The sequence below is a fragment of the Oncorhynchus clarkii genome, chromosome 22 (genome assembly GCF_045791955.1).
Source record: "Oncorhynchus clarkii lewisi isolate Uvic-CL-2024 chromosome 22, UVic_Ocla_1.0, whole genome shotgun sequence".
NCBI classification, from domain to species: Eukaryota; Metazoa; Chordata; class Actinopteri; order Salmoniformes; family Salmonidae; genus Oncorhynchus; species Oncorhynchus clarkii.
The window spans coordinates 44,457,519-44,473,247 of NC_092168.1; the positions used below are offsets into that span (position 1 = coordinate 44,457,519).

The 15,729-nt window shown below is 44.8% G+C and overlaps 1 protein-coding gene across 13 annotated transcripts in view; it reads left to right on the forward strand.

The window, feature by feature from the left end:
- The window catches only part of LOC139380955 (dedicator of cytokinesis protein 9-like), a 167,222-nt gene that overhangs the window by 85,385 nt on the left and 66,108 nt on the right, over positions 1-15,729 (forward strand). For all 13 annotated transcript variants that reach the window (XM_071124148.1, XM_071124151.1, XM_071124156.1 and 10 more), the window contains exons 5-9: positions 564-633; positions 5,145-5,240; positions 5,527-5,661; positions 11,862-12,036; positions 13,089-13,141. In XM_071124148.1, the coding sequence (XP_070980249.1) occupies positions 564-633; positions 5,145-5,240; positions 5,527-5,661; positions 11,862-12,036; positions 13,089-13,141 (529 nt within the window). The remainder of the gene's footprint in view (positions 1-563; positions 634-5,144; positions 5,241-5,526; positions 5,662-11,861; positions 12,037-13,088; positions 13,142-15,729) is intronic.

The window sequence follows — 15,729 nt, forward strand, 5'->3', positions numbered from 1 at the left end:
GTCAGACAGTGTCAGGCTGTCTGTAATCTTTTGTCAGCCTTAGTTGCTGACTGGTGAGGAGATTTTGGCATGGGATACCCTACAAGGAAATGCAGGTTTTATGTTTTAACCAGCAATAACAATGGAGACTTCCTGTTCAAGCCGAACTCAGGTTATTCCTGGAGCAGTGGGATTTAGTCAGGGTGGAAACTAACCCTGGTTCTAAGAGTGTCTCATTAGTTCCAGGAATGGTTTCCAGTGTCATCGTGGTGGAATTTGGACATAAAACGAAGCTGCCCCAACCTTGAGACTTGCCATTGATGTCAACATCCCTTTGGTCACCATTCAGTGTCCAGGGAGGGAAATTGAAACAATGAAATATGACGTAGCATGACACTACTTTTCACAGTGGTTTTCTTGGGTTGAATTAGTTCAAAGTTCCTATGTAAGTGGGACTTGTACTGTACATTACATTCGGTTTCATTTCTTATAACAATGAATGACCTCTGATAGACAATGAAGGACCTCTGACCTCTGATAGATAAGATCAAATCACACTTTATCCACGTCCTTGTGTTTTACAGCAAAGTGTCCAGACCAGACAAACTGGCTGTCCACGTTTTTGAGGTTGATGAAGATGTTGACAAAGATGAGGTAAGTGAATGTCTGTAGAAAGTTACAACTAACAAACTATTTAGCTAAGCCACCTGTGTTCATTCCTATCAGCACACAGATCTTAAGCTTTTACCTCAACTCTTGACCCTCAGCCTTGCCCACATGCTCCATGTACAAATCATTTAAAATCAAATAATCATCCATACAGACATACAGACAGGCAGAATAATGAATTACATGTTCATGTTCCGCTAAGACAGTCCAGCAGCTTTCTACACTGCCAGAAGGCCACGGTATCTAAACTCTTTAGTCCTAGAAACCTGTATTTCCTAGAAGAACACCCCTTCTGGGTCTCACGAGAATCAGATCCTATTTCAGTTATTCATTCAGACAAGAACTGATTTGGCTTTCCTGGTCCAATCACAGTTGTTAAATGTCTCTGGCAAAAGATGAAAGATTTCTGTGTCTCAACAGCACATATTGTGACTAAACAACATGTTTAAACAGCACATTTTGTGTCTAAATAGCACATTTTGTGTCTAAATAGCATGTTTAAACAGCACATTTTGTGTCTAAATAGCATGTGTTTGTGTAGCTTATATTATGGCTAAATAGCACATTTTATGACTAAATAGCTAATATTATGTCTAAAAAGCACGTGTTGTGTCTCAGTAGCTTATATTATGTCTAAATAGCACATATTATGTCTAAATAGCTAATATTATGTCTAAATAGCACGTGTTGCGTCTCAGTAGCTTATATTATGTCTAAATAGCATGTGTTGTGTCTCAGTAGCTTATATTATTTCTAAATAGCACGTATTATGTCTAAATAGCTTATATTATGTCTAAATAGCTAATATTATGTCTAAATAGCACGTGTTGTGTCTCAGTAGCTTATATTATGTCTAAATAGCACATATTATGTCTAAATAGCACATATTATGTCTAAATAGCATGTGTTGTGTCTCAGTAGCTTATATTATGTCTAAATAGCACATATTATGTCTAAATAGCACATATTATGTCTAAATAGCACATATTATGTCTAAATAGCATGTGTTGTGTCTCAGTAGCTTATATTATGTCTAAATAGCACATATTATGTCTAAATAGCATGTGTTGTGTCTCAGTAGCTTATATTATGTCTAAATAGCACGTGTTGTGTCTAAAGTATAAAGGGTAATTAGCTGCAGGACTTTGGTTCACTGGTTCAATGGTCTCAGGTTTTTCTATTTTTCTTCTCAAGCGTAGAAGTTCATGTGTTCATGGGCCGAGGCTCCTCACTCCTTACAGCTCATGGGTTTGGCCCTTTTTGTTGTGAGCAAATTATTTTACATTTAGTGACTGCCTGATTTATACAACTGTGAAACCGTAGCTAGAACCCTTTGGCCTGTGAGCCATAGAAATGTCTGATTCTGCTGTGAACAGTGTAAATTAGTCTTTGTTGGCCTTGAAATGGCTTGTGAGACAGGGAGTCATTGCACACGAGGGAGGCTATGGAGTCACCTGTGTTCAAGCCAACCCTGAAGAGAGCATGAATCACTGATGCCTGTAGAACCCTCAGAGGGACGGTGTTCTGCAGAGCATGACCTGAGGCAGTCTCAGGCTGTTTGATAACACTGATGTTATACTTGCATCTCTTAAACTGCTAGGGTCATGTTGACATTTGCATCTGTCACATACGTGTGAATTGTCTCCTTTATTTCGTGTCAGACAATGCCCCCTACAGGTCTTTAGAGTAATATTTAGAGACTCGAGACTTGAGTAACCTTATTCACTTATCTGTGATTTAGGCAAATGGTTTGTTGAGAGACTAGCCCAGGTCACCAGAGGTCAGGGCCTGACCACCTAACCCCTCAGTCAAACACAGTACAGTATGAAGATAGGCAGAAACTGCTTCTCCAATAGGAATCCTCGATCATGCTTGTCGGCGATGTCATGGCGACGTTGGCTAGCTAAGTTCATGCTCAGAAACACGGAATCGGGTCTAACGGTTGTCCCGCGCTGAACTGTGCATGTGCAGCCCATCAAATCAAAGGCACTCTTTTGATATAATGTTGGGTTTAGAAACTCTGTGCCTCAGTGAACATTAGGTCTTACAGGGGAGGGGCATTAGGTCTGACAGGAGAGGGGCATTAGGTCTGACAGGGGAGGGGCATTAGGTCTGACAGGAGAGGGGCATTAGGTCTGACAGGGGAGGGGCATTAGATCTGACAGGAAAGGGGCATTAGGTCTGACAGGGGAGGGGCATTAGGTCTGACAGGGGAGGGGCATTAGGTCTGACAGGGGAGGGGCATTAGGTCTGACAGGGGATGGGCATTAGGATCTGACAGGGGAGGGGCATTAGATCTGACAGGGGAGGGGAATTAGGTCTGACAGGGGAGGAGCATTAGGTCTGACAGGGGAGGGGCATTAGGTCTGACATGGGAGGGGCATTAGGTCTGACAGGGGAGGGGCATTAGATCTGACAGGGGAGGGGCATTAGATCTGGCAGGAGAGGGGCATTAGATCTGACAGGGGAGGGGCATTAGATCTGACAAGGGGGGGGCATTAAATCTGACAGGGGAGGGGCATTAGATCTGACAGGGGAGGGGCATTGGATCTGACAGGGGAGGGGCATTAGATCTGACAGGGGAGGGGCATTAGGTCTGACAGGGGAGGGGCATTAGATCTGACAGGAGAGGGGCATTAGATCTGACAGGAGAGGGGCATTAGATCTGACAGGGGAGGGGCATTAGATCTGTCAGGGGAGGGGCATTAGGTCTGACAGGGGAGGGGCATTAGATCTGACAGGAGAGGGGCATTAGGTCTGACAGGGGAGGGGCATTAGGTCTGACAGGGGAGGGGCATTAGGTCTGACAGGGGAGGGGCATTAGATATGACAGGGAGGGGCATTAGGTCTGACAGGAGAGGGACATTAGGTCTGACAGGAGAGGGACATTAGGTCTGACAGGAGAGGGGCACTACATCTGATAACAAGACTCCTCCCAGCTCACCCTTCACCTTACCTCTCTCCCACACCACTGTAAGAGAATGTTCCCAGTCCCAGCAGCCGAGAGTGTCCCATCTATAGACCCTTCAGCAGTCTCTTGCAGGGAAGTGGGCTGAGCAGATGATAGTTAAGAAAGTGACCCTTTTCTCCTGAAATCCCCAAATAAATCCTCACTCACACACACACACACTCATACTCACACACACTCATACTCACACACACTCACACACACACACACACACACACACACACACACACACACACACACACACACACACACACACACACACACACACACACACACACACACACACACCCATGTCTGTTCATGTATTTAAAGACAATAGCATTACCACAGGCAGGGGGAGGGTAAAACGTCTATGGTCGAATGTGTAAATGATTAAGGAATTATTCTGCACTGTATTGCATCTAAGGTTGATTGATGCAACAGTTTTGTTCATCTGGTTGTTTGGGTGTTGCCAGACAACATTTGCGGAGCTTTGGGGTTCACTGAAAGTAAACACAAGTAAAAATGTCTGGTCCTCCGGGGACTGGTGTCTTCTGGCCAGAGGGTGATGACTGGAAGCAGGCCCTGAACCTTTCCAGACCCTCCTCGGATGAGTCGATGACATGCTCTGCCAACACCCTTAAATACATTTTATTGGATGAGAAAGAGAATAGGAATCATGTCATACAAAGTCATCTTGAAAACCCATTTCATTATTGTCAGTTTCTAGAAGTATCTGGAACATTGGGTTTTAACTTTGTAGTCTGTCAAAGAGAAGAGGCTTAAACACTCTGGGCATGTGTTCTGATCATGAGGACCTGATGGAGACCAGGCCAGGGGTAAAACGCTGGTGCCCTGTCACCTCTACCCTTACTACTCTCCTAATTGACTTATTTAACAGATCATTACGCCTATGGAAGTCTTCGTGGAATAGAGATGGTAGCCATGTGTTTTTGTCATATGTGCCCTTTGCCAATGGTTTGGATGCGTTCATGGTATACCTAAGAACTGGGATGATATGGTCACGTCTCAGTGCAGAAGCAATGGAGAGGGGCTGTTTATTTGGGTTCATAGTGGAGGTTTCTTGGATATGCTGGCTGCTTGTTTGGAATCAAATAGACCTACACTCTTAGAAAAAAGGTGCTATCTAGAACCTAAAAGGGTTCTTCAGCCATACCCATAGTAAAACCCTTTGAAGAACCCTTTTTGGTTCCTTTCCACATAGGGTTTTACATGGAACCTAAAAGTGTTCTACCTGGAACCAAAAAAGGTTCTACTTGGAACCAAAAAGGGTTATCCTATGGGGACAGGCGAAGAACCCTTTTGGAACTCTTTTTTTCTATGAGTGTACATCAAACTGAGGTTTTTCTCATCTCATCCTCCATGTCTCCTATACTGACATTTATATCAGCCACAGGATCAAGGGGCGTTGCACAGTGTGTCAGAGAGTGAGCACAGTAATGTGTTGATGTGGTGCAGTGTATGTCAGTGTGTACTGTATGTGTGTTTGCCTTGAGTGTGTCTGAGCCCATTCCCATGTCTCTTCCAGGACACAACCTCCCTAGGTTCCCAGAAAGGAGGGATCACCAAGCATGGCTGGCTGTACAAAGGCAACATGAACAGTGCCATCAGCGTCACCATGAGGGTGAGTGATGATGATGACACTAGCTATCTCTGTGAGGAATGGTTTTTACACAGTGTACCAGATGTATATCGGGATGAGCAATAGTCCGTTCTCGTGTTTCCAGTAACAGAAGGATGAAGCTAGATTTTCATCAACACCATTTATCAGACAAACTGATGGATTTTGTGAAATACAAATGGTGTTGACTTCCTCCTAACCATGCTGGGGCAATTATCTGGGCCCAAATTGTGCCTCTTGTTCTCAAATAATAGAAATGGGATTGTTATTGTTTTACTGTACTTTCCAGTCTTTCAAGAGGAGGTATTTCCACCTAACCCAGCTGGGTGACGGCTCTTACAACCTGAACTTCTACAAGGATGAGAAGATCTCCAAAGAATCCAAAGGAACCATCTTCCTGGACTCATGTATGGGAGTTGTTCAGGTGATTTTTGTGAACTTTGTATCTGGGAATGTGCTTTGACACCGTCATTGTTAATGTTATATGGGATGAGTTCAGGTCATCCAGACAGACATGTTTCCTTTCCAAAGATGTTACGTTCCAACATATATGAACATATTTGAACCTGCTAGTTAAAGCTAGCAACAGAGTATTAATGAGGAAATGTTTCTGTCTGTATCGCTGCTGGGACCCTTCCCCAATCTCCATTTATGTCATACTACCATGCACTTTGCCGCAGGCCAGCAATCAATACCAAATGCTATAGCTAGCAGGCGCACATCTCCCAGTCCCAACACAGGCTTGAAGCATCATTATCTGTCTTCTACACACAGATGGATGTAAAGGTTGTGTTTTTACTGACCAAGCATTCAGCTCACATGAATTAGATGCATTAAAAGGAGTCATCAGTGTGGAGTTGAGAGCTCGGGCCAGGGCCTCTCTTGTCTCCTGCCCTACGGAAGTGGCTTTTATTTCTGCCAGTGAAGACGAGTGGGAGTGTGTACTTGGTATGGAGTGGATGGCGTGGTTGGGCGGTCCCTTGAGTGTATTGATAAAATATTCAGACCCCTTCCCTTTTTCCACATTTTGTTACATTACAGCCTCATTCTAAAATGCATTAAATACCCCATAATGACAAAGCGAAAACAGGTTTTTAGATTTTTTTTCAAATGTTTTACACAAAAAAAACTTAAATACCTTATTTACATAAGTATTCATACTCTTTGCTATGAGACTTGAAATTGAGCTCAGATGCATCCTGTTTCTATTGATAATCCTTGAGATGTTTCTACAACTTGATTGGAGTCCACCTGTGGTAAACTAAATTGATTGGACATGATTTGGAAAGGCACACACCTGTCTATATCAGGTCCCACAGTTGACAGTACATGTCAGAGAAAAAACTAAGCCATGAGTTCGAAGGAATTGTCTGTAGAGCTCAGAGACGGGATTGTGTCGAGGCACAGATCTGGGGAAGGGTACCAAAACATTTCTGCAGCACTGAAGGTCCCCAAGAACACAGTGGCCTCCATCATTCTGAAATGGAAGAAGATTGGAACCACCAAGACTCTTCCTAGAGCTGGCCGCCCAGCCAAACTGAGCAATCAGGGGAGAAGGCTCTCGGTCATGGAGGTGACCAAGAACCCGATGGTCACTCTGTTAGAGCTCAAAGGTCCTCTGTGGAGATAGGAGAAAATTCCAGAAGGCCTTCATGGTAGAGTGGCCAGATAGAAACCACTTCTCAGTAAAAGGCACATGACAGCCCACTTGGAGTTTGCCAAAAGGCAACTAAAGACTCTCAGACCATGAGAAACAAGATTCTCTGGTCTGATGAAACCAAGCTTGAACGCTTTGGCCTTGGCTACCTAGCTATCTGTTTAGCCTTGGCTACCCAGTAATCTGTTTAGCCTTGGCTTACTAGCACGTTAGCTGTACACACACCTGTTTGTATTGATGTCCTGACCGGTGTCGCCTTGTCTTCTTTACCTTTGTTGAATTGGGTGCTCTGTAGGCCTATGTTTCTAATCCAGGAGCAAACGTATGGTCGTTTGGTTTTGCAGGTTTCTTCAAATGTAATGCTTTGAGCCAATAGCTCGTCTTTTTAGAGGTACAGACGGTAAACCTATGGCCCCACAACTGAACTGGACCATAAAGTTGATGACCAAAACATTGCTTATGTAAAAATAACAATTCTGGAAACTTTTTACAGAATATTGTATACCAGTTGAATACTACTGAATCACCTGCTTCCGGAGGTGTGTAACTGAGACAATCTGAGGCCGACTTGAGGTAGTGACATCATTCTTTCTGGCTGATTGGGGGCCATAGGTCAACTCCACGGTTCAGTGCTGCTGGCAGACTTAGTCCCTTTATAAGAGCTCAGCTGCAGTGCTGGCAGCACTACGCTCTTTGTTGCGCATATGGATATACTTTCTACCTAGCACCTTGCTCCTCTGTGTGTTCACTCAGTTGGTTTATTCCCCTCTGTGTCTCTCTAACCAACATAAATAATCTTTTTTTTTAAGCTTTCCTAAATACCGGAAAGATGGATAAGGATGTTATTGTTGTCAAATATGTGCACAACTGTTTCCCTGTGTTTTCTTACCCTTTAGTGTGTAAATAGATACAACATCAATTGATCAGTTGTGGTAGTTATTACAAAATCTCAAGTCAAAAGTTAAAAAGTCAATGCAATTTCTACTGGGGGGAGAGGATTGTTGTTTCCAGTGACGCTCTCTCTTCAAAGTCCCGTGAAACAGATCATAAAACAGAGCCACCTTCTGGTGGCTTGCCAATATATTGGATGTTAACTTTGGAAGGTGGATCAGAACATTCTGACCTGTTTTATTTACAGTTGGACATTTGTTTTTAGACTGAGAACTCACACTTGACCTGCACACACTGTAATCATCCTCTTTTTAAAAAATAACTACATTTTTTTTTTTATTATTTCACCTTTATTTCACTAGGCAAGTCAGTTAAGAACAAATTCGTATTTTCAATGACGGCCTAGGAACAGTGGGTTAACTGCCTGTTCAGGGGCAGAACGACAAATTTGTACCTTGTCAGCTCGGGGATTCGAACTTGCAACCTTTTGGTTACTAGTCCAGCAATCTAACCACTAAGCTACCCTGCCGCCTTAATCATGCTTCATTCTTTAAAAGTGCCTTCCTCACCATCTTAAATAAGCATGCCCCTCTCAAAAAATGTAAGACTAGGAATAGATATAGTCCTTGGTTCACTCCAGACCTGTCTGCCCTTGACCAGCACAAAAACATCCTGTGGCGTTCTGCATTAGCATCGAGTAGCCCCCGTGATATGCAACTTAGGAACCAATATACACAGGCAGTTAGAAAAGCTAAGGCAAGCTTTTTCAAACAGATTTGCATCCTGTAGTACTAACTCAAAAAAGTTTTGGGACACTGGAAAGTCCATGGAGAATAAGAGCACCTCCTCCCAGCTGCCCACTGCTCTGAGGCTAGGAAACACTGTCACCACCGATAAATCCACTATAATTGCGAATTTCAATAAGCATTTCTCTACGGCAGGCCATTCTTTCCACATGGCTACCCATACCCCGGTCAACTGCCCGGCACCCTCCACAGCAACCCGCCAAAGCCCCCACCATTTCTCCTTTACCCAAATCCAGATAGCTGATGCTCTGAAAGAGCTGCAAAATCTGGATCCCTACAAATCAGCCGGGTTAGACAATCTGGACCCTCTCTTTCTAAAATGATCTGCCGAAATTGTTAAAATCCCTATTACTAGCCTTTTCAACTTCTCTTTCGTATCGTCTGAGGTTCCCAAAGATTGGAAAGCTGCCGCGGTCATCCCCCTCTTCAAAGGGGGTGACACTCTAGACCCAAACTGCTACAGACCTATATCTATCCTACCCTGTCTTTCTAAGGTCTTCGAAAGCCAAGTTAACAAACAGATTACTGACCATTTCGAATCCCACCATACCTTCTCCGCTATGCAATCTGGTTTCAGAGCTGGTCATGGGTGCACCTCAGCCACGCTCAAGGTTCTAAACGACATCATAACCGCCATCGATAAGAGACATTACTGTGCAGCCGTATTCATCGACCTGGCCAAGGCTTTCGACTCTGTCAATCACAACATTCTTATTGGCAGACTCGACAGCCTTGGTTTCTCAAATGATTGCCTCGCCTGGTTCACCAACTACTTCTCTGATAGAGTTCAGTGTGTCAAATCGGAGGGCCTGTTGTCCGGACCTCTGACAGTCTCTATGGGTGTGCCGCAGGGTTCAATTCTCGGGCCGACTCTCTTCTCTGTATATATCAATGATGTTGCTCTTGCTGCTGGTGATTCTCTGATCCACCTCTACGCAGACGACACTATTCTGTATACCTCTGGACCTTTGGACACTGTCTTAACTAACCTCCAGACGAGCTTCAATGCCATACAACTCTCCTTCCGTGGCCTCCAACTGCTCTTAAAGACAAGTAAAACTAAATGCATGCTATTCAATCGATCACTGCTCGCACCTGCTCGCCCGTCCAGCATCACTACTCTGGACGGCTCTGACTTAGAATACGTGGACAACTACAAATACCTGGGTGTCTGGTTAGACTGTAAACTCGCCTTCCAGACTCACATTAAGCATCTCCAATCCAAAATGAAATCTAGAATCGGCTTCCTATATCGCAACAAAGCATCCTTCACTCATGCTGCCAAACATACCCTCGTAAAACTGACCATCCGACCGATCCTCGACTTCGGTGATGTCATCTATAAAATAGCCTCCAACACTCTACTCAACAAACTGGATGCAGTCTATCACAGTGCCATCCGTTTTGTCACCAAAGCCCCATACACTACTCACCATTGCGACCTGTACGCTCTCGTTTGTTGGCCCTCGCTTCATACTCGTCGCCAAACCCACTGGCTACAGGTTATCTACAAGTCTCTGCTAGGTAAAGCCCCGCCTTATCTCAGCTCACTGGTCACCATTGCAGCACCCACTCGTAGCACGCGCTCCAGTAGCTATATCTCACTGGTCATCCCCAAAGCCAATTAGTCCTTTGGTCGTCTTTCCTTCCAGTTCTCTGCTGCCCATTTCTGGAACGAATTGCAAAAATCTCTGAAGCTGGAGACTTACATCTCCCTCACTAACTTTAAGCACCAGCTGTCAGAGCAGCTTACAGATCACTGCACCTGTACATAGCCCATCTGTAAACAGCCCATCTATCTACCTACCTCATCCCCATACTGGTGTTTATTTATTTATTTTGCTCCTTTGCACCCCAGTATCTCTACCTGCACATTCATCTTCTGCCGATCTACCATTCCAGTGTTTAATTGCTATATTGTAATTACTTCGCCACCATGGCCTATTTATTTCCTTAACTTACCTCATTTGCACTCACTGTATATGGACTTTTTGTTTTATTTTGTTCTACTGTATTATTGACTGTATGTTTTGTTTATTCCATGTGTAACTCTGTGTTGTTGTATGTGTCGAATTGCTACGCTTTATCTTGGCCAGGTTGCAGTTGCAAATGAGAACTTCTCAACTAGCCTACCTGGTTAAATAAAGGTGAAATAAATGCTGTTTTCTGGGATGATACAGCATTGCTTTTTCTAGAGATCAGAGCACAGTCCTCATATTGTAGTTGATCCTCTGTTGCGTTTCCTTAGCAACCTTCCTTCCACTACAGCATTACCTAAACAATGATGTCCTCTCCTCCTCCTCTCCTCCTCTCCTCTCCTCTTCTCCTCTCCTCCTCTCCTCTTCTCCTCTCCTCCTCTCCTCCTACTCTCTTCCTCCTCTCCTCCTCTCCTCCTCTCCTCTTCTCCTCTCCTCCTCTCCTCCTACTCTCCTCCTCCTCCCCTCCTCCTCCTCTCCTCCTACTCTCCTCCTCCTCTCCTCCTCTCCTCCTCTCCTTCTATCTTCCTCCTCTCCTCCTCTCCTCCCATCCTCCTCCTCTCCTCTCCTCCTACTCTCCTCCTCCTCTCCTCCTCTCCTCCTATCCTCCTCCTCTCCTCTCCTCCTCTTCTCCTCTTCTCCTCCTATCCTCCTCCTCCTCTCCTCCTCTCCTCCTACTCTCCTCCTCCTCTCCTCCTCTCCTCCTATCCTCCTCCTCTCCTCTCCTCCTCTCCTCCTATCTTCCTCCTCTCCTCCTCTCCTCCTATCCTCCTCCTCTCCTCTCCTCCTACTCTCCTCCTCCTCTCCTCCTCTCCTCCTCCTCCTCCTCTCCTCTCCTCTCCTCATCCTCTCCTCTTCTCCTATCCTCCTCCTCCTCCTCTCCTCCTCTCCTCCTACTCTCCTCCTCCTCTCCTCCTCTCCTCCTCCTCTCCTCCTCTTCTCCTCCTCCTCTCCTCTCCTCCTCTCCTCCTATCCTCCTATCCTCCTCCTCTCCTCTCCTCCTCTCTTCCTATCCTCCTCCTCTCCTCTCCTCCTCCTCTCCTCCTCTCCTCCTATCCTCCTACTCTCCTCCTCCTCTCCTCCTCTCCTCCTATCCTCCTCCTCTCCTCCTCCTCTCCTCCTCTCCTCCTATCCTCCTCCTCTCCTCTCCTCCTACTCTCCTCCTCCTCTCCTCCTCTCCTCCTATCCTCCTCCTCTCCTCTCCTCCTCCTCTCCTCCTACTCTCCTCCTCCTCTCCTCCTCTCCTCCTCTCCTCCTCTCCTCCTCTCCTCCTCTCCTCTGTGTCTGTCTGCAGAATAACAGGGTGCGGCGCTTTGCCTTTGAGCTGAAGATGCAGGACAAGAGCACGTACCTGCTGGCTGCCGACAGCGAGGGAGAGATGGAGGACTGGATCAGCACTCTCAACAAGATCCTCCACAGCAGCTTTGAGATCGCCATGCAGGAGAAGAGGAACGGGGACATCCACGACGGTGTGTGTGTGTGTGCATGACGTGTGTGTGGGGGCGTGTGAGCCCATGCGTGTCTGTGTGTGTGTGTGCATGACGTGTGTGGGGGGGCGTGTGAGCCCATGCGTGTCTGTGTGTGTGATGTGCATGACGTGTGTGTGGGGGCGTGTGAGCCCATGCGTGTCTGTGTGTGTGTGTGCATGACGTGTGTGTGGGGGCGTGTGAGCCCATGCGTGTCTGTGTGTGTGATGTGCATGTGTGCTGTGCCGGTCGTGCTGTGCATGTGCGTGTGTGTGTGTGTTTTCAGAGTTCAAGGATGGGAGTTAAGAGTGGAGACAAAGATTTCTGTGTAAATGCTCTTTTTAAAAAAAAAACTAGTTCAAGGAGAATGTGCTTCTCAAAGTGTCAGCAATACAAAGAAAACATCCCAGGGTTCACTGCAGTACACTTGTCTGCCTGTCGGGCCAAGAGACGCCATGTGTAAATACAGTCTGCCTAAGTACATTCTTTCATCAACCGCCCATGTAAATAACCCTGTTGTGGGGCATAGCTAGCATAAAGCGCCAAACTGATGGGCTGTAGTTGAGTAGTTTAAAACACCTTGGAGCCAGACTGGGGAAGACAGAGATGATAATGGTACTAGTTCCTGTACAAGCTAAACGCACATCATTAACAGTCTTGTCTGTAAATGTGAACTCTGTGTTCACAAGACATCTCCTTCTAATCCGGTGATGGTGGAGCTGGAGGACCACCCAGGAGTTTAATCTGATCTGAGGCCTGAGCCAGGAGGAAAGAACACCGTTAACTCTCACTACCTTTTAGTAATCACGCTTTCCTAGGGGTAAAACAACCCAGTGGTTCCCATAAGGGCTCTAGGATCTGATCTCAGGCCTGCTTTGTTTTTCTGACTGTCCTCGCTGTTCTCGGGGCAGTCTAAGTCACTGTTTACTCTACTTAACTGTTTAGTAGTGTGTGATTAAGGAAGAGGTGTGATAATGGAGTTGTAGCCTGTAAAATAGTGGAATTGTTGAACCTCTGTTTTCAATGGGGTGCTCTGCCCTTTTTTTCTGTGGCAGATGACGAGCCGGGAAAGGCAGACAGTTCGTTGGGGAGTATGGACAGCTTTCAGGTGGGTCCTGTTTTCACTAATGGGCGGTCCCAAGCAGAAGGATTGTTTATGCCCTGTTCACATGAGACATAAAGTAGTTACACCATGAAATCACTTCACCATGGTAAGTATGTAGAGAGTAGCCAGTGAGTCAGGCTTCTCAGAGAGCAGCCCCCCCCCCCCCCCCCCCCCCCAAACCTATGGCTTTAATTAGCTTCAACTGGTGTGTTCACACCTCCATTTTAAACATTACTTTCTATCTCTAGTAAGACCTGACAGAGCAGAAATAGATAAGATCTTGCTACCATGGAAAGGAAAAATACCTGTCTATTTGTGGAGAAATCCCCCCGATTAACTCTTTAGTCCCAGTTGACCTATTTGCTTCTGGCCCTGCCTACACCTAGAGACCTATTTTTTATTTAAATTATATGACCAAAATTAGACCTCTCACAAAAGGCTTCAGTCATATATGCTTGAATCCGAACTGATTCTCTAGCAGATTAGTCTCACCCCATGTTCAATAATAAAGTTTTTTTCTCTCCATTTATTCAGATTACTCTCGGTTATTTGAAAATGAAATCATCTTCAAAATATTGTTTTTTTAATTTAACAACCACTTTTTTTTTAAGCTCTGCCGTATAGATTGCAAAATAGTTGGGAAGTACCAATTGATATGCAAAACGACAGCGGATTCAAAATTTTGCATTTAAAAAATATACATATTATAGAAAATACTTGCAACCAATAGAATGTTATATATATGGGGGAAACAACCTTCCTAACTCTGCAGATTTTGCTGCGAAGAGACACAGTCATTAGATCATTTGTTTTGGTACTGTCCATATGTAGCTTGTTTTTGCTCACAGGTCCAGGAATTGCTGAAGAATTGCAACATTTACCTGGACCTAACTCTGCAAATAGCACTGCTGGGTGATTTTAGAAGTCATAGTTAAATGATCAGTAATATAATAATACTTTTAGCAAAAAAAAATATATTTATTTTACAATTGGTAGAACTATGAGAATTGAAAGGTTCAGAACTTTTGTTAAGGGATAGATGGAAGGGGTTGAGTGGAGCTGAAGGATGGGACTAAAAACAACAAGATAACTAATGTCAAATATAGTGTGTCCGTAAAATGTATAAAGCTTCAGAACTTTTGTGAAACAGCACAGTTAAATATATATGGCCAATAGAAATCAAACTGGATGGTCTTCAGAGATAGATGGTAGGGGTTGAGGGTAACGATTGGGATTAAAAACAGACAAAATATAACTATTTTGAGAATGACACAAATATTAATTTCCACAAAGTTTTTTGCTTCAGTGTCTTTAGATATTTTTGTCAGATGTTACTATGGAATAATGAAGTATAATTACAAGCATTTCATAAGTGTCAAAGGCTTTTATTGACAATTACATGAAGTTGATGCAAAGAGTCAATATTTGCAGTGTTGACCCTTCTTTTTCAAGACCTCTACAATCCACCCTGGCATGCTGTCAATTAACTTCTGGGCCACATCCTGACTGATGTCAGCCCGTTCCTGCATAATCAATGGTTGGAATTTGTGGGTTTTTGTTTGTCCACCCGCCTCTTGAGGATTGACCACAAGTTCTCAATGGGATTAAGGTCTGGGGAGTTTCCTGGCCATGGACCCAAAATATCGATGTTTTGTTCCCCGAGCCACTTAGTTATCACGTTTGCCTTATAGCAAGGTATTCCATCATGCTGGAAAAGGCATTGTTCATCACCAAACTGTTCCTGGATGGTTGGGAGAAGTTGCTCTTGGAGGATGTGTTGGTATCATTCTTTATTCATGGCTGTGTTCTTAGGCAAAATTATGAGTGAGCCCACTCCCTTGGCTGAGAAGCAACCCCACACATGAATGGTCTCAGGATGCTTTACTGTTGGCATAACACAGGACTGATGGTAGCGCTCACCTTGTCTTCTCCGGACAAGCCTTTTCCCGGATGCCCCAAACAATCGGAAAGGGGATTCATCAGAGAAAATGACTTTACCCCAGTCCTCAGCAGTCCAATCCCTGTACCTTTTGCAAAATATCAATCTGTCCCTGATGTTTTTCCTGGAGAGAATTGGCATCTTTGCTGCCCTTCTTGACACCAGGCCATCCTCCAAAGGTCTTGCCTCCCTGTGCGTGCAGATGCACTCACACCTGCCTGCTGCCATTCCTGAGCAAGCTCTGTACTGGTGGTGCCCCGATCCCGCAGCTGAATCAACTTTAGGAGACGATCCTGGAGCTTGCTGGACTTTCTTGGGTGCCCTGAAGCCTTCTTCATAACAATTGAACAATCTTATAACAATTGAACAATCTCAATTCAGCAATCTTGCTGGCAATGATATCCTTGCCTGTGAAGCCCTTTTTGTGCAAAGCAATGCTGATGGCACATGTTTCCTTGCAGGTACCCATGGTTGACAGAGGAAGAACAATGATTCCAAGCACCACCCTCCTTTTGAAGCTTCAAGTCTGTTATTCAAACTCAATCAGCATGAGAGAGTGATCTCAAATCATATCAAATGTATTTCTATAGCCCTTCGTACATCAGCTGGTATCTGAGGGCGCTGTACAGAAACCCAGCCTAAAACCCCAAAC